Source organism: Muntiacus reevesi, chromosome 1, assembly GCF_963930625.1.
Source record: "Muntiacus reevesi chromosome 1, mMunRee1.1, whole genome shotgun sequence".
NCBI lineage: Eukaryota > Metazoa > Chordata > Mammalia > Artiodactyla > Cervidae > Muntiacus > Muntiacus reevesi.
Window position 1 is genome coordinate 56,008,875 of NC_089249.1, and position 22,247 is coordinate 56,031,121.

The 22,247-nt window shown below is 52.6% G+C and overlaps 1 protein-coding gene across 3 annotated transcripts; it reads left to right on the top strand.

Annotated features, from left to right (window-relative positions):
- Positions 1-1,180: 1,180 nt before the first annotated feature.
- Positions 1,181-21,466, top strand: TEF (TEF transcription factor, PAR bZIP family member). Of its 3 annotated transcripts, none has more exons than XM_065944657.1 (4): positions 1,181-1,355; positions 14,886-15,218; positions 19,551-19,771; positions 21,115-21,466. In XM_065944657.1, the coding sequence occupies exons 1-4, from the start codon at positions 1,253-1,255 to the stop codon at positions 21,328-21,330; spliced, it is 873 nt and encodes a 290-aa protein (XP_065800729.1). In that variant the 5' UTR covers positions 1,181-1,252; the 3' UTR covers positions 21,331-21,466. The 3 variants fall into 3 exon arrangements, with proteins under 3 accessions (XP_065800729.1, XP_065800737.1, XP_065800723.1); XM_065944665.1 differs by having other exon boundaries at positions 1,182-1,355; positions 14,901-15,218; XM_065944651.1 differs by lacking the exon at positions 1,181-1,355 and adding an exon at positions 11,203-11,471 and having other exon boundaries at positions 14,901-15,218.
- Positions 21,467-22,247: the final 781 nt, after the last annotated feature.

The window sequence follows — 22,247 nt, forward strand, 5'->3', positions numbered from 1 at the left end:
GATGACATAGAAATCAGCTACAAGTTCAGGGAACCAAAGGCTTATTGCACCCAAACCGGAGTGTCAGAGACAGAACCAGAGCTGAAAGGAGCCGTGAAAGTCGCCACATTTGGTGGTTTTGGAGCCGAGACTCCAAACAGCAGCACAGCTTGTTCAAGATGCTACATCAGTGTGTGGAGGGGAGGAGCCCGATGACCCCCCACCCCACCTCCCCTGCTCCGGCAAGGCTGGCGTCGGTCTTTGTGGAGACTGCCATACGGAATCATGGCTTCAACCTCACATTCAAGTAAGTGGCCCAGGGACCACAGAGGCCAGTGTCCTGGTGAGAGGGCCAGGGAGGGGGCTGGGGCAAACAGCCAATTGCTGCCCAAGCCCCCAGGCTGGGGCAGAGGCTGAGAAGCAGGACGGTGTCCCAGGAAGAGCCTGAGCCAGTCTGCAGGGCCGCTCCCCTTCAGTGGCGCCTACTCTGCCTGCCTGCCAGTACCTGTCTGCTGGGCACCTGGCTCATCTCCCCCTCCCCTCCGTCCCTGAAGGCCAAAGGGATCTCAGGCTGCAGGTTTGTCCCTCCCCTTAGAAAAGCAGGCTTCAGGCTCTGCAGATAGCGTAAAGCCCCAATTACCCATGCCACACGCATACCATGTGCCTTGCAGGGCACGTGTACATGTACACAGCCTATAGACCAGCATCGAAACACGTCAACACCCCCTCGAGACTCACAAACTTGCAGGTAAGTGCATGATGCCCACTCATGGGCCTGTGCTCGCCAACACAGTACATCCTCTGTGCCCAGCTGCCTGCAGCCAGGGTCGCGGGTCCCCACAGGGCCTGACCTCTGGAGCTTCTCTGCCGAGTGGGCCTGAGTGTGCGGTGCACGCTTGCTGTGGGCGGGCAGCCAGTTCACTGTTCTCACCTGGCAGGCCCGGCTCTGGCTCCCAGCCTGGGGGAGAACTTCCCTTTGCAAAGTTAGATAACACCAGGCTCTCTGTCAGAGGATTGGCGCTGTGGCTCCACGTGCTGATGCTGGCACTGGGCCAGGCCCGCCCTGCCAGGCAGCGGGAAGGGAAGGCCTGGCTGCAGCCGGAGCTGGCAGGTGGCCGAGCCGGGGGTGGACGGGCGGGCCGGGGCCCGTGCTGCCCATTGGCTGCCTTGGGCTCCCGCCCCGCCTGCCTCCAGAGCCTGCGGCTCTCCCTGGGCCCGAGCCTGCCTCTCCAGCTGCTTCTAAACTCCCCCAGTGAGCACCTCCCGCCGGGCCATGTCGAGCTGTGACCGGATCGGAGTGGCCCCTGCCATGGACATGCCGGAGGTCCTCAAGTCCCTGCTCGAGCACTCTTTGCCTTGGCCAGAGAAGAGGACAGGTAGGAGCGGAGGTGGCCTGCAATGGCCGGCCACCCAGGTGCCCGAGGGGTGGGGGCCGCTGCGGGCACTGTGGCCGGACAGGCATCTCCAGGCTAGGGAGGGTCCTCAGCAGGGGTCTGCCCTTGGCTTCTTCCCCGAGCGAGGAAGGGCCGGGGTGCAGAGAGGGTCACGGTGGGGAGGGCCTCTGCCTCTCCGGGGCTGCCCCCCCAGGTCTGCTAGCCCTGGGAAGCTGCAGCCAGCATGTGGCCACTGACAGGTGAGGGGCTCACGCGGGACCGGGACAGGACCAGAGGGCCCTGCTGAAGGAACGCACCAGATGCTGACAGCTTATTACGTTCCCCACTCCGCGTGTCGGGGTGCAGGGGACCGGCAGAAGCTGTGGGTTCAGGCGGCCGGCCGCCTGTGTCCCCGGGGAGAGGCTGGCCTCCGGGCGCCTGCTTCAGCTCCTGCTCGCCGGAGATGCTGGACCCGGCGACGGGATGGAAGCTGTTATGTAACAGGACCACAGGCTGAAAGCCCCGGTTCCTAGGATACCACAGGCAAACACGGGGCGAAGGAGCCTGTGGAGGAGGGTGTGGACGAGGGGCAGAGCCGGCAGCCAGCACCAGGTGTCTCCCGAGCCCCTCCTGAGAAACCCTGGGGCCACGAGAACTCTGGGGGCCAGCCTGCTCGGGGCGCTCCCTCCCGACAAATATTTCCCTACATCTATTCTGTTCTGAGACGTCAGGTCCTCATTGCTCAAACCCCAGGGGTGCCTTTCATGAAGCCCAGCTCCCCCCGGCTGCCAGAGCCTGACCTGAGTGCCAGGTGGCCCCTAAGGGGAACTTTCTCAGGCCTCTCCCTTCCCTCCCCACACCTCACTACCCCTGGGGTGGTACCTGATCCACCCCATCACCAGGTAGCCCCTTCCACGGGACCCTTAGCCCACTCCCAAATTCTGCAGCCTGAGGACGCACACCACAGTCCCTGCCTGGACATGCTTCTCAGGGAGCCGGGCTCAGGAAAGGAGGGTGGCAGGCTCTGAGCATGGAGACACCGCCTGAGGGAGGAAGTCAGCGCCCAGAGCTCATGGCAGGGTCCCCGATGGGCTCTCTCTCATGGAGCTCTGGGCCCCTCGGACCTCATCTGTGGGCAGTCCATGCCCTCCCGGCACTCAGTCCTGGATGCTCCCTGGGAGAAGCCCATCCCCTTTGGAAACTTGGCCTGGAAAAGAACCACGGCTGACTTTTTCTTGCCATCACTGAATGTCTCGTGTGGGGAGGTGAGGCGGAACGTTTGGATGTGAAGGGCTCCCTTCTTGGTCTGAGCGCTAGAGAAGGCAGGGTGGCCCTGTGGCCCAGGGTGGGCACAGGGGGCAGCTGGGCTGCTGGTGAGTCTGCGGGGACAGCTCCCACCTGGGCAGGGAAGGGTTCCTGGGGGCGACTCAGGGTGCAGCTCCTCAGACCAGGGCAACAAGGCTTATGAAGTGTGGCAGCAGCTGCTGGTTGCTGGCTCCCACCTGGTCCCCAGAGCCCTGTGAAAAGCCCCCGTCAGTCATTGTGGATGGCAAACTCCAGGCCCAGCATAGGGGAAACCCGCCCCCCCACCAGGGTCTCAGGCAGAGCTTTGTCAAGAACTGGCAGACTAGGGACTTCCCTGCTGGTCCAGTGGTTAAGACTATGAGCTCTCAATGCAGGGGGCCCAGGTTCGATCCCTGGTCAGGAAACAGGATCCCACATGCCACAGCTAAAAGATTTCATGTGCCGCAACTAAGACCCTGTGCAGTTAAAAAAAAAAAAAAAAAAAGAACTGGCAGACTGACAGAGATGGTGGATCTGATCCTCTGGGCTGGTCCACGGGAGACGGACCAGTCTCAGGCCACCTCCTGTCTCTTCTCTATGTGGCCTCTCACTGGGGGTCCAAAGCATGAGACCCTGACAGATTGGGAGATGCCGACAGGTGGATAAAATGAGGGGGTGAGGGTTGGAGACTCAAGGGAGTCAGTCCACCCCACAAAGACCTCACTCTTAATACTGCCCTCCATCTGACGTCGCCACTTTCCAAAGTGCCCAGACTCTCCAAATGTTCCATGAAAGTATGCACCTGGAGGCAGTGCACCTTGGTGAAGACAGAGCACAGGCCATCAAAGCAGGAATTCCCAGCCGGCATGGAAAAGGTGTACTTGACTCTGACATAACTCGGGGATTAGGGCCCAACCCCCCTCGCAGTTGAAAACCTGCCTGTAACTTTATGGTCGCCCCCAGATCCATGGTTCCACATCCTCAGATTCAGTCAACCACAGATTGGGTAGTACTGTATGCGTTCAGTGAAAAAACTCCACGTATAAGTGGAACCCGCATGGTTCAAACCTGTGCTGTTCGAGGAACAACCTGTGCTTTAAAAGTTCTTGATGAAGGGGCTTCTCTCCCCACATGCGTTCCTCACTCTGGCTTCAATCCCCCGGGGAGGAGGATGACAGCGGTCTGGTTGCCTCCTGTGCTTCAGCTCACACGAGGGTCAGGGGTCACGTGCAAAGCACACCTGGGGTCCAGCGGGAGGAGACATCCAAGGAGAGTCCTGAGGATGGTGAGACCATGCTCTCACAAGATCCTGCTCTCCCTGCAGACTCTCTGCTTTCTGGTTCAATGATGCTCCTTGAACCCCGACTGTGGGGCCTCTGGCTCCTGCTGCCCCCGGGCCTCCCTTCTAAGGCTGTGTAAACCGCCTCTCCAACTTCCTGGGGAAGCAGACTTTCTCCAGACTCCAGATTCCTTGTCTTTAGGCTACAACCAACACCCGGTAGCCCCTCACTCTGGGCCACCCAGGCAACCAGTTTTCTTGTGGGTAGAGAAATCTCTGTCTAGCAAGAGAGTGGGTCTGTGCTCCAAGCCTTGACTCAGTTTCCCCTCTATCTGTGGGCCCTGATCCCGAAGGACCGTTCTTCCTGCTCTCCTGCCTGACTTTTCTCCTGTGGATCCTCTCCCAGGAGGCATTCCGTTCCAGACTGCTCACCCTCCACTTTCTTCTCCAGCTTCCAGAAAGATGCGGCTTCTCAAACCACATCGTTAGCACTTTTAGTCCCCAACTCCTTGGCTGTGCTCAGAGGTTGGCACCTCATCTTTCTGCCAGCTTTGGTCACTCAGGCCTCCTTCTCAGGGAACCATGGCGCGTGAAAGCACAGCAGATGTGGAACAAGGCCTTCACTTTGAGCTGGGCAGGTAGGGTCCCCAGGTCAGGAGCTCCTAACTGCAATCACTGTGGGCTACCCAGCAGGTATCCCTGACATGCCTCTCTCCATCCCCATTCTGTGAAAAGAATACCTGCTTCACAGGCTTGTGGCCAGGATTAAATGACACATCCCAGAAAGTGTTTGCAAACTGTGAAATGCCATGCTGTTTTCTCTGCAAAAGACAAACAGCAGCTGGGCCTGGTTAGGCTCCTTCCGTGGACATCACATCTGCTGTCTGACCCTCGCTCCCTCCTTTCTGTGGATAATCTCCTGGAAATAAGTGGATGTGGCAAGGCTGTGGGCACACACGTAGGGCTGTCTCCATGGAAACACGTGCTGAGGCTCCTAGGGTCACGGGTGCCAGCAGCCCTGTGCCAAGCAGGACAGCCCAGCTGAGCTGGCTCGGTGGGACCTGCTGGGGCAGAAACAGGGGTCTGGGTAACCTCCCCTTGGGGAATTGAGGTGAGCAGAAGAGAGGGTGGACTCAGAGCAATCTGGGCTGTCCTGAGCTTGGCCTCAGTGACGGTCTATGCAGTAGCCTCCACTCCCAGCCTGGGGGAACCAGAGCAAGAAGTCACAAAATTTGCTTCCATGGAAGAAGAGACAGAAGTGGCCTTACATGCATTGCACGTGTTATCCCTAATCCTCATTTTGCTGTGCTGTGCTCGGTCGCTCAGTCGCCTCTGACCCTTGGCGACCCGATGGACTGTAGCCCAACAGGCTCCTCTGTCCATGGAATTTTCCAGGCAAGAATGCCAGAATGGGTCACCATTTCTTTCCCCAGGGGATCTTCCCAACCCAGGGATCAAACCCATGTCCCTTGTGTCTTCTACATTGGCAGGCAGATTCTTTACCACCACGCCACTTGGGAAGCCTCTAATCCTCGCTACCATCTCCTAATGGTGAGGAAATACACTCAGGCTACCCTCAGGGCCAGTATGCAGGCCAGCTTCTTCACCTCCTGTGTCAGGGGCTTACCTTTCTTCTCTACCTGTCCCCCCACCCAACACCCATCACCAATCAGAGAAATGTGAGAAACTCATTCTCATCTAGTGCCAGACACTGCCAGCAATCCAGATGGCTTTTGCATCCTAACAGGCCTGTCCCAAGGCTAGGTTATTAAGGAAATGAATCCTGGTTCTAACGGCCCTTGTTTCCCAGGTGTGGCTGGGAACTATGCTCAGTGCTTTTACATTACCATCTGTGAAACGACTTTGCAAGAGAGGTATGATTATCCATTCTACAGACCAGGAGACTGACTCTTAGAGATGGGAAAGTCACACAGTTGTCGAGGGGCTCCAACCCAGCTTGGCCTGCTTCCAGGCTCTTCCCTACCCACAGGTTTCCCCGGGGTTTCTAGACCCACGTCTCAGGGCAGTACCTCTGCCATCATCTAAACATTCATCATGCTGAGTGCTTGCTAGCATGTGGCACAGGAGCGAGTGAGACAAACACTGCCCTGCTCGCCTGCTGTTTGCATTCCCCTGGGGAGAGAGACAGCAATCCGGAGGGTCAGGGCCGGCCTCTCTGAGAGGGGGACATTTGAGCCAAAGCCTGGAGGGTGAGGAAGGGCCAGTTACACCAAGAACTTTCAGGCTGGGGGAACAGCACCTGCAAGGCCCTGAATGGGTCAAGAATGATACGTGTCTGAGGAATAAAAGGCCATTGTGGCTGAAGAAGGTGAATAAGTCGGAAAGAAGGAAGAGTGAGGTTAGAGAGACTCGCAAGGGGAAAGCCTGCAGGGCCTTGAAGGTCATAAAGAAGAGTGAGGCCATCTTCTCCCTGACTACAAGGTCCCACCCTCCCCCCAACTATTCTTGGGGCAATGGCCAGTTGGGAGGAATGGGGTGTTTCCAGGACAACCCAACATGGGATTGTAGTAAGAGATAAACTTCAGGTGAGTGCATGTTATGCTCCCAAGTGCTATTCTCAGCAGTGTGCCTGAACTGCTCCCTTCTGTCTCAGGCTCAGAGAGGTTAAGTAACTTGCCCAAGGTCATACAGGAAGTAGTCCAAGCAGGAATCAAACCTACATGTTCCAGCTCCAGAGCCCACTCCCTACCAACACCACCTCCACTGGAGAACCCTTAGCTTTCAGAAAGTGGCTGTTGAGACATTGCAGAGCCTGGAGGTAAGGGCTTCTCTCTGGAAATAGTACTCTTGGGGTGGATATCATTCTATATTTCTAAGCTGGGCAGTGGACAAAATGCAAGCCAAACAGGAAACTAAGTACTCTTGAGAGTATTGAGAGATGGGCAAGAATTGGTGAAGGGCCTCCACCCACCGCCTCTCCCCAGAACACACTGAGACCAAGGTACAAACCGCAGCCCAGAACTATGCAGCCACAGGTATGTGGGCTCAAGAGGAGCGGTCGTTGGCAAGGCCAGCGGTGGAGGACTTGCCGTAAGGGTGGCCTTTATTTACTATTCTAGGTTTGATTGTGAATTAAACATGAGTGTTATTTAATGTTAATAATGTTCCAAATGTGCATGACCTAGCTCTGGAAAGTTTTGTTAGCCCTCCTACCAGCACCAACAACAAAGTGAACCAACAAATATTTACTGAGTGACTACCCTGAACAAAGCTTTGTGTTCTCCTGCATTTGAGATCGCAAAGCACACAGATAACTGGGCTTTGTCAGTGCTCAGTGGAAGCCTTCTCATTGTCCTGCTCTTGCAGACACCAGGCTCATGTCACATTTTGCAGTAAGTCAGGAGACAGGGTCATACCGTCCTGCAAGACACTGACTATGACGCCAAAGAGGTCATTATGGGGCCAAAGGCTCCCATGCTGGAGTTTTAGCTCCTCTGAGCTTCAAGTTTAAATAACCCAAATTGGTATAATAGCTTCATGAAAGGCCCTTGTTCTGCATATGTTCAATTGAATTAAAATTTTAACTTGGGGTGGTCAGCAAGTTTCTGGAACACTAAAGAGTAGAATTTAAAGCCAGACCAACTCTGGAAAATGGACATTTCACATCCCTTCTCTGCTGTAGCTTAGACTCTAGAACCCACCTTGTCCCCCCCACCCACCCCAAAAAATCCTACTCCTCACCCAACACAACCTGAATGAAGGGGAAGCATGGAGGCTCACGCAATCCATGCCATACACCGTTCAGGCTGGCACTTGACATTGCTTCCCACACGTAATCCTCATAACCACCCTGTGAGGTAGGCAGATCCATTTCTGTTTCCAAGAGAAAAATACCTGAGACTTAGGCAGGAGAAGTCACTTTTCCAAGGACGAGGGGTTAGGCAGCTGCTGAGGAGAGTATCTACCCAGGCCTGCATCTCACCCCGACAGTCAGTGCTGTTCAAGGACCCCCACCTCCCTCAAGAAGCTGCTGCATTGAAACCCTAATACTTTAGAATACAAAGGTGCTACTTCACAGTTTTAAGGTCTTAACCATGTAACAACATGTTCTTTTCATAGAGTTTCTTTCTTTGTCAGGGCTCTCTATGGAAATTACACTATGGAACACTATGAAACACTGTGGAAATTAGCTAACTGCTTCTGACAGGTTTTCCTCCACTAAGAGGAGGGGCTGCAATGTTATTCCCATTTTACTGATAAGAGACAGAGGCAGAGAGAGGACTCTGTGGGTCTTCTCCCATCCGCCAGAGAATGAAGACGAGAACACAATGGCGCCCGCCTCCTGGATGGTGCTGTTGAACGCTGCCAATCGGCAGCATGGCTAACCCCCCAGCCTGCAAGTAAGCACGAGAGAGAACATGTTTATGACGTTCCTGCGGTGTCTGTGACACACCATTTACCCTGCGGTTATCCAGGGGAAAAAACCCTCTTTGGGGAGTGTCAGTACATGAACAGAGGACTAAATCAGAACAAAGTTTTAAAGCCCTAACCTGTTTACCCAGCTCCTTAACCTGCTTACCAGTGCCACTTGCCTGTTGCTCCAGGCTGGGTGGTAAACGAAGCGTTTATTATCCGTTTTGAATAATTGTAGATTTAAATTTTTTTAAACCTTTTTTAATCTTTAAAAAAAGCTAAATCTAAAATCTCATACTACATACCACCTTTGTCATAAACAAATGTTACAACTTTCCACTGTTTTGTTACTATAAATCTTCCCCTAATACCTTGAGAATTTTTTTCCTTCAATAATGTCATATTAGCTATGAAAATATACATTTAACAGTAATCCAGTAAGTCTCTCCCTGGCCAAACTAGCTATTGTCTTTTTTAAACTCATACATTTTCCCCCCCATAATATGTTTTAATCAATTTCCCTGGACTGTCCTTTGAAATTTGTTTCTAAAAACCTCTAGGTCAGTTTATCCTAAAGATATCTTAGCCACATACAGAATTCCCACTAATAACAACTCTGCAACATAACTCTGCAACAACTCTGCAACAACTTTGCAAAAACACTGCAACATAACTCTGCAACAACTCTGCAACAATTCTGCAACAACTCTGTACATAATTTAGTACTTTCACTAAATAGAGACTGACATGGGCACTGTACCTGACTCTAGAATAATGGATATATCAAGCAGTGGATTTGTACCCATCAACAGTAGCAAAGCTATGAAAATGACTTGTTTACTGCAGGTTTGCAATTGTGCATTTTAGGGCTTCCCTGGTGACTCAGTGGTAAAGAATCCACCTGCCAATGTAGGAGACATGTGTTCAATCCCCTTATTGGGAAGATCCCCTGGAGAAGGATTCTTGCTTGGGAAACCCCATGGACAGAGGAGCCTGGCAGGCTACAGTCCATGGGGTCACAAGAGTCACCACTTAGCCACTAAACAACAAAACAAAAACAATTGTGTATTTTACATGAACTGGCTTATGCTAGCCTCACAAGATCAGTTCTTCCCCATCTCTCTCAGACATAGAATAGGAAAGGTAGCCTGGAGAGATGAAGCAATAGGCTGGAGATATCAGACTCAGAAAGTGATTATAGTCTAAGGAGTGCGGCTATGAGAACTTGAATTTTGGAGTCAGACTCCATCACCTGTCCTCTGCCACCATCCAGAGTTCCTTCAAATCTTTTGCTTTCCAGGTTTGCTCAGGCGCCCAGCCTCTTTCTTCAACTCCCAGTACCGATTGTATCAGCCTGACAACTTTCAGCTAGTTGGGTGTCGTGGTCACACACCTACTCTATGAATCAAGGACTGTGCCTTGCATTCCCCCAGCCTCGCTCCTGGAAGGCAAGAGTCACTGGTCTCATAGGGACAAATAAGCCAAAGTCCCTGCCCTCTCAGGCAGGGAATACCTAGTATTGTTTGGGTTCAAGGCAGGGTATGATTCCTGCTATCAAGAGGTACAAAGTTCGGGTGACCTGTAGGAACAGGTTCCTAAAAGGAGTCCGCATGTGTGTCCCCCCCCAACCCCACCCCCCGCTCATGTTTGACATTTGTACGCGCCATTTCCTGATGAACTCCTAGGAAGTATTTGCATTTATGTTGAGAGGGAGGAATTTTGGTTTTTCTCACCCTAGGAAAAAGAAGGGACGATCCTAGACAGAAACAGAATTTCAGAGCTGTTTAGGACTTGAGATTTATCCAGCCCAACTCCTACATTTTATGTACGAGGAAACAAGCTCGAGTGAAACAACTGGACTTTCCCAAGGTCACAGGCTAGTTAAGCGCGGGGACGGAAGCGCGTACTCCCGCCCTGGCTCGGGGCCCGGGCACTCTCTCTCCACCCGCGGCTTCAAGAATGCGCCTTCCACGCTAGTGTTTATCTGGCCGCCACGCCCGCACCAGAAACCCGGGATCAGGGGGTAGAATCTGACACCATCTTCAGCGGCAGCCAAGCCTGCTCCAGCCGTCCCTACGGGCGGGCAGGTCGCCGTCCCCAACCCTGCCCTCAGCCAACCTCTAGGTCGCTGGGTGGGGGCGAGGCGGGTGAAGGCTGCGCTGTGAGTCCCGGTACCACGACCCTGGGCAGAGTCCCCAGAACAGAAAGGCCCGCCCCTTCCCTCCCCGCCGCAGCCCCGCACGTGCTGCGCCTCGTGCACCGCCCAGGGCCCCGCCCCCAACCCTCCATTGGCTGCTCCGCGCCTTCCTCCTCTTCCCCCACTCCCCACGCGGCGGGACTCGGCTGCAGCTCCACGTGACCCGCGGGGCGGGGCGCGGCGAGGAGGAGGGAAACGGCCGCGAGGACCCCAGGGGTCTCTCTGATAGGCTACCCCCGCCGGCATGGCCGCTGCCAGCCCCGCCTCCTCTAGGTGGCGCGTCCAGAAGGTGGCGAGACTGGGATGCGAGGGGAGAGCGGTTACAGTGGTCCAAGAGAAGGGCAGGGGTTACGGCGAAGGCGAAAGCGCGGGTTGAGGGGCAGGAGCTGTCGCCGGATAGGGCCCCCCAGACCCAGGCCCCGGCAGGCGCCAATCAGGTGACAGCGAGGAGGACGGGGCGGGGCCTGTGGCCCTGCTTCTCACCTGGCCCCGCACGTGTGGCGTTTACGCAGGGGCGGCCTAGCCAATCATAATCCGGAAGGCTGTGCCTGTCCCCGCCCCCTCTCGCGGTATGGGCCAATCCAAGGCCGCCATCCGGGGAAGCTGGCCTGGCCTTATGAAAAATTAATAAGCCAGAGCCTGTCCGCCCGCGGGGTAGGGATGGATGGAGGGAGGCGGGGGGTGGGGGCGCCGCTGCGCGCTTGCGCAGTAGCTGCCCGTGTCGGCAGCTGCGGCGGGTCGCACGGCTCCGTCCCATCTCGGGGGGCGGGCAGGCGGGCGGGGGAGGCGAGGCGAGGCGAGGCGCGCGCGAGCCGAGCGCGGGGCACGATGTCCGACGCGGGCGGCGGAAAGAAGCCGCCTGTAGAGCCGCAGGCGGGGCCTGGCCCAGGGCCGGGGCGCGCAGCCGGGGAAAGGGGCCTGCCGGGCTCCTTCCCTCTGGTCCTCAAGAAGCTGATGGAGAACCCCCCACGCGAGACGCGCCTCGGTGAGGGGAGGCAGCGGGGGGTGGGGTAGGGTGGGGTGGGGCTGGGGGGTCCGCGCGCTTCTGGGGGCGGGGTTTCTGCAAGGGCGGGGCCTTGTGAGGGCGGGGCTGGGGAGGTCGGAGGTCTGGTTGAAGTGGTCCAGCCTGGGGGATGGGGGCAGGAAGGATTGGGGACCGGAGGGCGAGGCGAAAGCGGGTAGGAAGGGGTAGCGGATGAGCTGAGAGGCGGAGTCACACGGGGGTTGGTGGGGAAGGGTGGGGGAGGGAGGGAGGCAGTCGGGTGGGGGTCGCGGGGAGGAGGTTCATTGGGGAGGGTCCGGAGCACGCGCAATGTGAAGGAGGCTGATGGGGGTCGCAGCAGCTACTTCAGTGACGCTCCAGGGCGCCTGCCCTGGGGACCCCTGCATCAGAATCACTTAGGATGCTTGTTTAAAATGCCCATTTCTGGGCCCCACCCTTCACCCTTCACTGGATCTGCGGCTTCAGAGACAGGACTCTGCATTTTAAGGGGCACCACCCCACTTCCGTGATTCCACAGTCCGCTAAAGTTTGAGATGCCCTGATATACCGTAGCGAACTGCTTTCGTTTATGGCCGTCCTCCTCCCAGCGGGGAGGAGGACCTGCCTTCTTCCCTGCGTGTGAGTATCCCCAGGTTCTGGGTCCTCACTGGAGATTTCTTGGAAATGAGTTTCAGGGCTGCTGCTGAGGTGGAGAGGGGTGTCAGGAGAAGAGCCGGGAGGTGCCTTCTGAGGGGCAGGTTGGGAAGAAGGTAGAGGGATGAGGGTCAGAAAGAGGCCATCGAGGCCCTTTACCTGGTTGTTTGGGGCTGACCCTAGACTTTGAGGCCACAGGGCTGGTCTTTGTCCTGTTTGCTGTTATGTGTGCTGGGTCAAGTCAACACTCTTTGGAATCACATGGACTGTAGCCCACCAGGCTCCTCTGTCCATGGGATTTTCCAGGCAAGAATAGTGGAGTGGGTTGCCATTTCCTCCTCCAGGGGATCTTCTCGATCCAGGGATCGGACCGGGTCTCCAGTGTCTCCTGCAGTGACAGGCAGATTCTTACTATTGGGCCACCTGGGAAGCCCTTGTCTTGTTTCCTAGGCCACAAAGATCCCTGGGGTTTTTGTGGAAAGCAAGTTTGGCCTTGTTTTTGGTCTGAGAGCATGGGGTTCAGGGAGCAGCAGGAATACCACCTATAGTGGAGTTTCAGGTGCACTGAGGTATGCTTTCAATCTTCTGAGATTTGATTTTCCAAGAACCATTCGTGTCGTTCAGGGATTTGGGAAGGCATGGGCCTTCTGTGAATTACCGCTCTTGGGGAATTCATTTTCTTTTTAAAAATGCCATTTCTCTTCCTTTCTTGAGTGTGTTCTGAGACTCCCATCCCTATGGCTGTCATGGTCTGGTTATAAATAGCTTCAGCACATTAGGTGAGGCCAGGCGCTCTCCTTCCGCTTCAGGACCTCATATGCACAGACCCTTTTGTTTATTTTTGTTCCAAATCTGGGGCTGAGGCAAGCTGCCCCAGGACAGGTGTGCACATCTATCAGGTTCTGTCAGATCACCAAATAATAACCATCCATAATAATAGTTCCACCTTACATTTGCAGAATTCTTCTAGAGCACCTTGACATAATCTTATTTAGTCTTCTGCAGTCGTTGTATAGGGTATTACCCCACTTCTCTGATGAAAAAAAGCAGAGGCTCAGAGCGGTGAGGATGTTTCCTTAAGGTCACATCACCAGTCCTTACACTGTATCACTGGTAACCACTGATGAACATCTCCTACAATTAAAATTTCATCTTATAAAAACACTGATTAACAATGTGCTTAATTGCTTAGGCCAGACAAACCCTGGAACTTGGTACTAGTCCTCCAGTATGGCTCTTTCTGTCTCCTCCCTTCTGCCTCCTTTAATCCCCACGACCCCCACCTAACAGAAATCTCAGTCATTTCTGAACAGAATGTAGAGTCAGTGTCTCACGGAAGGAGAACAGGGAAGCCATCTGGCCCACCCAGCCCACCAAAGCTTGGCTTTCTTACTTCCCGTTTGGTTTTAAACCAAAGCCTGGTACAGAAGGCAGTTGCAAGAATTCGAGTTACTTTGTATTAGTAGCCATGACCAAATTCTGTTTGTCAAAACCTCCACCTTCTTAACTCACTGGGTGTGTCCATTTTTATTGAACCAACAGGCTGCTTTTTGGCTGTCTGAGGTCTCGGAGTCCATACATGACTGGTTTACTTCCAACATAATCGTATTTGATTTCTGTGTCATTTCAGAAACCAGAGTTCAAAATTGTCGCCCTCAATTTGAAAACCCATTTTGAGCTTGTCATGATCTTATCTCCCACTTCCCTCATTTGCCTCCCTGTCACTCTGATTTTCTTCCAACCTTGTCACATTTTTCTGTTTTTTTTTTTTTTTTTTTTTTTCTCAATTTGCCCTTTCTTGGATATCCATCCACGTGTATAACTTTTGGGCTGAGACAGTTAGGTGGGTTCATGTCCCCACTGATTGATTAGTTTTACTTTGAATGGGAGCATGCTTGCTTTCTTCTACAGCTCCATGCATCTCTTTCTTCCAAGAAAACCTGCCTTAAGTCTTCTCTGCTCAATGAGGGATAAGCAAATGGTCTCTGGAAATGGTTGCTCTGAAAAAGGTCCTGAAAAGACAGCTCCAGGCCCTCTCTATTTACAAACCCAGCCTTCTTCATTCAGTATACTCATCTTCCTGGGGTCTGCTGTCTTGCCTGCTCCTATATTGGTCCCCACAATGTAGAAATGAATCAAACACAATCCCTTCCTTGCGCAAGCTCACTGTAATAATGAATGCCTGGGGTGTGCCAGGAGCTCTACAAGGCACTTTCAGATGTTACCTCTAGTCTTCACTGAAGAGGGGAGCTTTATCCTTACTTACAGTGGAGGACACTGAAGCTGGGAGAGGTTAAATGACATTGCTAAGGTCACACATCACTGCAGTGGGTGGCAGGCAGGGTGGGGACAGGACAGAAGAAAAAGCAAGTGCTTGGCCTGAAGAGTCAGCCCTTTCCTGAGGTAGCAGGGTCAGAAACCCCGTTCCCCACCCCCCAATCCCTGCCGGTAGCCTCTCTCCAGCAGATTCTATTCCTACAGCCCATTCTGAATTAACCCTGGGACTACATCAGGCCTCAGAGATAATGGCGAGCATCCTAGGAAGCCCAGGCATGGATGTGCAGCGCATGAGGGTGTGCTGCCATCTCTAGAGGAGACCAGTGGTCCTTGTTCAAGCACCAGGTTATAACTGGAGAATAGTGTGGGCTCTTGTAAATGCATGCATGGATGGAACAGGACTCAGAGAGAGGTGGCTCTACCCTGCGAGGCTCACCACGTGCCTCCTGGGGTTGAGTTACTCTCTCAAGAGATGTCTCACCACAGGTTTTGTGTCTGCAGATAAGGAAAAGGGGAAGGAAAAGCTGGAGGAAGACGAGGCCACAGCAGCCAGCACCATGGCCGTCTCGGCCTCCCTCATGCCGCCCATCTGGGACAAAACCATCCCGTACGATGGCGAGTCTTTCCACCTGGAGTACATGGACCTGGATGAGTTCCTGCTGGAGAATGGCATCCCTGCCAGCCCCACCCACCTGGTGCAGAACCTGCTGCTGCCGGTGGCTGAGCTAGAAGGGAAGGAGTCAGCCAGCTCCTCCACGGCGTCCCCACCATCCTCCTCCACCGCCGTCTTTCAGCCCTCGGAAACCGTGTCCAGCACAGGTTGGTGATGAACCTTCGGGCAGGGCCACCTGCCTCATCCAAGGAGATCCACTTCCCAGGGGGCTGCGTGGTCCCATTGGACCTACTGTGAGCAGAAGCCCTCTGCTCCCCCACCTTTCAGCACAGTCCCCCAAGGCTGGAGATAAAAATAGCCATCCCCTCAGCGGCAGCCGGAGCCTTCCTGTCGGTTGATTGCTGCAGATGGTCAGCCCAGTGGAGTGAGCAATCCCAGTCGGAGGCTTCGCAGGATAGCAGTGCATCCTGCCTTTCCACAGTACTTCTCTCTACTGCCATGTGCACTTTGCCTCCGATTCATAGGAAGCTCAGGCAATAATAATAGCAACAGCAAACATTTATTTAACATGTATTCTGTGCCAGGCACTAACACACAATCCTCACAAAACCTCCTTACGAGATTGATACTTTTATCCCCATTTTATTTATTTAGCTGCACTGGGTCTTGGTTGTGGCATGTGAACTTTTAATTGCAGCGTGTGGGATCTAGTTCCGGGACCAGGGATCAAATCCAGGCATTGGCAGTGAAGAGTCTTAGCCACTGGACCACCAGGGAGGTCTCCTGATATCCCCATTGTATAGGTGAGGAAACTCAGAGGTTAGGTCGCTTGCCCAGGGTAACACAGCTGATGGGAAGTGGAGGCAGCACTTGAACCCAGGATGTCTGACTTTTTAGTCAGGTATTTCTCAGGCACTGCCACGAAGAAGGCATTTTCACTGCCAGGACCAATACCATCTTTGGGATTCCTGCTTTATCCTCTTGTCCTTTTTCTGTTTTACCTCCAGTTGGTTGGTTTTCATGCCCCTGGGTCATGAACCCATCAGAGGAGGCATGGTCCCTGTTTCAGGGGCTTTGCAAAGCTTTCCACAGACTCAGTTCAAGGCGTATAAGCTGATGTCTCCTGGGAAAGACCCCAGGAGCTGGTGTGGCACCCAGGGAACCTGCACCCAAGAAATTCTCATGCTCTATTTTTTTTCCTTTTATTGTAGAAAAATGTTCAAATATGAAAGTGAAGGGCTGCTATAAAGAACCTCCAGTAACCATCACTCTGATTCCGTAGTGATTAGTTCATAACCAGTCTTGTTTTCTATAACCTCCTGCATTCCCCTAATCTGATTATTTTCAATCAAATGTATATGTAAAGTATAAGGATTTTTTTAAGAAACGGAACAGAAATACCAGTTTTACATTTGAAATTGACAGTAAATCCACCAGCATTCAAATTTCCAAAGAGTTGTCTCATAAATGTTACTATTTTACAGTTTGCTTGAATCAGGAGCCAAATGAGACCCACACATTTCAGTTAGTTATGTGTCTTAAATCTCTTGTAGTCTGTGGGGTCTTCCTTCCTTTTTATTTCTCTGCAGTTTGTTTGTTGAGGAAGCTGAATTGTTTGACCTATAGAGTTTCACACATGCTGGATTTTCTGGTTATATCCCTCTATTGCCTTTTAACACTCTCCTCTGTCCCTCATTTCTTTGCTGTAAATGGTTCAGCTTCAGAGGCTTCAGCTGATTCCAGCCGAATTCTGGTTTGAAGGCAGCTCATTTTGATGCTGGTCAGGTTGTCCTGAAAGTCTGGTTCTGTGTGTGGGTAGGGGACAGAACTGGAAATGAACCCTCTTCTTATACCTGACTGAGGCCACCTAGGTGGAATTTCCCTCTGATTTTGTATTTAAGTAAACCTTCTTAATGAAGTATGGTGTCTAGAGGTGCCCATATCATAGGTGTACCGCTCAATGAATCTACAGAGTGAGCCCACACATCTAACTACCCCCCGATCAGGGCAGAGAACACTGTCGGTGTTCTGGAAGTTCCTCCTGACCCCACTCAGTCCTCACTCCCCAGAGGTAATCACCATCCATATTTCCATCACCAGAGATTCATTTTGTTTATAGATGAACATCTGTAAATGGAACTGTATATTATGTTCTCTTCTTTTTTAAGTAATTATAAGTTAATTACATTTACACTTCCACATTAGTAGCTTCCTATAGCTAGCTTTATAGTAATATATAAATCATGTGGGCCTCAGTGACTAAAAATAGATTTATGGAACATACTTACGAACTACTTCTGTGACAGAAAAACCATGATACAAATAAAGTAATATTTATACTGAAGAGTTATACCTGTGATAGAAATGAAACAGTTCATTTTTCAGTTTCTCTATAGAAAGGACATAAGTAGTATGTATTCTTTTGTGACTAGCTTCTTTCCTCAACTCTGTTTGTGAAAATCATCCATGTTATTGCCTGTAGCAGAGCTGTGTTCATTTTTTGTTGCTGAATGGTATTCCATGTTTTATTTTGCTGCACTCTGCGGCATTTGGGATCTTAGTTTCCACGCCAGGGACTGAACATGTGCCCCCTGCAGTGGAAGCACAGAGTCTTAACCACTGGACCACCAGGGAAGTCCCTCCAAGTTGTATTGCATGACCACACCACAGTTTTTACCTACTCTTCAGCAGATGGACACGAGATGTTTCCAGGTCGGGGTTATGCCTAATAGCACTGCCATGAACATTTGTGTGTGAGTCTTTTTTTTTTTCCATATTTTTTTTCTTTTTTAAAAAATTCTTATTTTGTGAGTCTTTGTATGCATTTTCTGTTGGGCATTTTCCGAGGAGTAGAGCAGCTGAGTCATCGGATACCCAGTGTTTGATGGGAAGGATTCTGACTTGCACCTAGACTCACTCTAGATTGTTTCAGGACCACCTGTCTCTCTGTCTTTCAGAATACTCCCTGGAAGGGAAGCTGAGTTGCACCAGGTCAATTTTTTGTAGATGTTGCCAAATAGGATACAAAGTGGCTGTTGCCATTTATACTCCCACCAGCAGGACAGGGGAGGTCTAGTTGCCATGCTTTGGTACTTTGGCTATTGGTTGTTTATTCCTATAGTTACCATGTTGATCCCTGGCCATTCACTCCTCTGATACTCAGCCCTGTTTGTAATTAACCCGTCTGATAGGATATAAGTAGTTTACATGCACGATACAGTTAAAACCTATGTCTGATCATGTCACACCTCTGCTCAGAACCCTCCAGTGACTTCTTTCACCTCAAGGGGAAAGTAAAAATCAGTGGCACTGTTGACATCCGGACCAGATAGTTTTTGCTGGGCTTGGGGAAAGGGCTGCCCTTGCACTGCAGCATGTTTAGCAGCATCCTTGGCCTCTACCCACTAGATGCCCCTCCACCCTAACAGGGTCACATGTCCCCTGCAGAACAAACTTGTTCCCGACTGAAAACCACTGCTTTATTGGGATTAAAGGTCCTGTGCTTTCTGTTCCCATCCTGTTTCTCCTCCCTCTTAGTCACTCCAGCCCAATGGCCTCTGCTCTTCTCATCTCCCAGTACTTGCCTGTGCACAGACCATGCACTTGGTGTTCACTCTTTCTGAAATGTTCTTCTCCCAAATATCCACATGGCATCCAACACTTGTGTATGGATATTTGTAATTTATCTTCTGTAACGTCATCCTTTCCCATAGGATAACTTTCCATGAAGGCAAGGATTTTTGTTTTATTCACTGCTTTGTCTTTGCCAGGACAGTCCTTGGCATATAGGAGGTGTTTAATAATGTATCTATTGACTGAATAATTATTTTGTGTCCTCTTATAAGTAGCATTGAGCAAGTAGGCCAAAGGTGTAGATTTAAAAAAAATAACTTATCCCCAATAACACATAAAATTTGAACAGGGTTTTGCTTTTTGTTTTTTTGGCCAGACTTAAATTTTAGTTTACCATCCATGTGACCCTAGGAAAACCTTGTCATTTCTCCAAGCCTCCGTTTCCTCATCTGTAAAATAAGGTTAACACCCATCTCCCTTTCAGAGTTGTCATGAGACTGAATGAGCACAGCCACTGATTCGTCTCAAGGGATTCAGCAATGGAAGCCATTTCGTTATTCAGTCTGTGTCCCTAAACCATTATAGTTCCTGGTGAGATTCAGCTGTTTCTCATTACTTGAGAACGTGAAACCACAGGAAGTTAAGGGGGTATAATGATTTAATGTTTTGCTTAACATTTCTGGGGGGAAAAAACAATCGGAAAATCTTGCCTTTTTCGAAGGCCCCTGTTTCCTTTTGAGCATTCTGTTCCTAAAGGGAAGAATTCTTTCCATGTTTGCGTTGTTGAATTGAATCACACATGCCAGTCTGGCTTGTGGGGGGCAGGTGCTCTTATAGTTTTTCTTCCCTCCAAGCAGCAGTAGTTTGTGCGATCTTGAAAGTCAAGTAGGTGTCTGGGTGTGTGACGTGAGCCCTGACTGTTCAGTGAGTCTAGGCTTTTCCAGGACCACCTCTCTGTCTTTCAGAATCCTCCCTGGAAAAGGAGAGGGAGACCCCCAGTCCCATTGACCCCAACTGCGTGGAGGTGGACGTGAACTTCAATCCTGACCCTGCTGACCTGGTCCTCTCGAGTGTGCCCGGCGGGGAGCTCTTCAACCCTCGGAAGCACAAGTTTGCCGAGGAGGACCTGAAGCCCCAGCCCATGATCAAAAAGGCCAAGAAGGTCTTTGTCCCCGATGAGCAGAAGGTAACTTGGTACATCTGTAGTAGTGAATTTGCACCATGGGCTCAGGGGTCAAGGGGCTTTCCCCAATTTCCATTCGATTTCTCCAGGAGGACCCACCCTCCTTGGGGACACATCGAGACAGGCGTGCATTCAGAGCTTCGGGCCACATCCCGCTGCGGTTGAAAGAAAGGCATTCGGGTGGCGTGTGGCCCCAGCTTGACTCCCCGCAACTTCTCTTTCCATTCTGGTTCCCGGCTGTGCCCATGCTCCCACTTCCCTGGCTTCAGCCCAGCCCTTGGGCAAGAGCTCACTCGGCCACAGAAACCGGGATGGAACAAGCCCTCACTTTGAAGGACAAAAGATAGCTGTACATTGCCATCCCAGGATGAGCCAGCAGCCTTCAAGCTGATGGTTTTATAGATAGGAGCTGGGCTGAGGGTTGTTGTTCAGTCACTAAGTCGTGTCTGACTTGTTGCAACGCCATGGACACCAGGCTTCCCTATCCTTCACCAACTCCCGGAGTTTGCTCAAACTCAGGTCCTTTGAGTCGATGATGCCATCCAACCATCTCATCCTGTTGTCCCCTTCTCCTCTGCCCTCGATCTTTCCCAGCATCAGGGTCTTTTCCATTGAGTCAGCTCTTCACAACTGGATTGGGGAGGAGAGGAGGATTTTGTAGTTTTTCCTTTCCCCACTGTGAAAAACTCAGAAAAGGGACTTTTCACCTAAACTTTGGAGTCAGGCAGACCTCAGGTTCCTCATCTGTAAAATGGAAATAAACATACCTGTCTCTTGAGAGGTTTCTGAGGCTTTTAGAATAGTAATGATGAAAATGATAAACCTTTATGGCATCCTTACTGTAAGCCAGGCATTGGTGTAAGCACCTTGTATATATTAACTCTTCTAATTCTCAGGCAACTCTGTGAGGTAGTTACTGTAATTATCCCCCATTGCAAAGACGAGGTGGGGAGATACTGTGAGGTTAAGGAACTCAGTTGGTTCCACTGCTAGAAAGTGGCAGAGCCAAGATGTGAACTCCGGGGACTGGAGCCAGGGTGCAGACCCTCAGCCACAGCCTGAGTGAGGCAGGAGTACAGACAGTGCTGTATGTCGGAGCAGCAGAGAGAAACCACTGGTAAGAGGAAGGCCCGTCCTTCCACCAGTGGTCCCAGTCGGATTCCGTGGGGTCTGTGGATGACGCTCCCTGGGTGTAAGGGCGGGGCCCCTGGGAGTCCCCAGGTCCCAGCTGCACCATGTGGGTTAAAAGAGGAATCAGTGTGGGTGGGGTGGAGTGCTGGCGGGAGGGGAGGGGTGGGTTCTCTCATGGGAAAGAGGAGAGACCTACCAAAAACCCTTGCCCACAGGATGAGAAGTACTGGACGAGACGCAAGAAGAACAACGTGGCGGCCAAGCGGTCCCGGGACGCCCGGCGCCTGAAGGAGAACCAGATCACCATCCGGGCGGCCTTCCTGGAGAAGGAGAACACGGCCCTGCGGACGGAGGTGGCGGAGCTGCGCAAGGAGGTGGGCAAGTGCAAGAGCATCGTGTCCAAGTATGAGACCAAGTACGGGCCCTTGTAACCCGCGCCCCGCCGGCGCGCTGCCTCACCTCGGACCTCTGCCCGGGGCCCCGAAACCCACCCCTGCGTGGGGACTTAGGACTCGTCGTGGGCGCACGGTGGCGCCCCTGCCCCGGAGCCCCCACGTTCAAGCTTCATTATCACACACGACCCGTGGGGCAACTTCCCTGGGGGCCGGCCTCCTCCCTGCAGGACTTGAGAGAATCTACGAGGCGGCGAATCAGCCTTCGTCTCTGCCCTTGGCTGTCGCAGCTGGCCCAGAAGGGGACCTCTGGAGCGCGGGCTCTCCTCTCCAGGGGGCCCAGGCTTCCCTGACTGTCCCTCTTCTCCAGCCTGGGCCAGGCCAGGCCCGTCTCTGCAGAATGAGTGGTGATGGCTGGCGCCCTTACATCTTCTCAGGCAGCTGGGCGCATTTCCAGGCAGGGTGGGTCTGTCATCCTCCCCAGAAAGTCTTAGAGAGAGAAGCCTCTGTTCCCATCTTCCTCAGAGGTAGAAAGACACACCAGCTCCTCTGTAGCGTCTGTGTGGGCACCAGGCCATGGGGGTGTGGTCTCTACGCAGCCGGGGATGACCTTTGCGTCTGGGCCTACAGCAGAAGGTCACCCAACTGCTCCTGGCTCCCTCACCCCTTTTCTCTGTGGCTCGAGGCCTGGGAGGTGTAGGCACTGGTGAGGGGCTCCCTGTGCGTTCCATCCACTGCTGGGAGAGACTCCCAAAGCGGTGGTCTCCGCGCCCTGGTCACCGTGCTCATCGACTCTTCTCCGGGGCACTCGTGGAGGCTGCCTGAGTCTCCTTTGTCCCACCAGACTGGGCCTCTGGGCCTGCTGTTTTTCTTCACCCAGTGACCAAGCTCAGATCTTGGATTTTAACAGAAAAGTCCCCTCATCCTGGAAGCTTAACTTCCTGGAGCCGGGATGC

Bases quoted from the DNA above. Each gene is read 5' to 3' on its own strand.
- TEF (XM_065944651.1), top strand. From the start codon at position 11,315: ATGTCCGACGCGGGCGGCGGAAAGAAGCCGCCTGTAGAGCCGCAGGCG. The intron at 15,219-19,550 runs GTTGGTGATGAA...TCTGTCTTTCAG, and splicing joins GGAAACCGTGTCCAGCACAG to AATCCTCCCTGGAAAAGGAG. The intron at 19,772-21,114 runs GTAACTTGGTAC...CCTTGCCCACAG, and splicing joins TTGTCCCCGATGAGCAGAAG to GATGAGAAGTACTGGACGAG.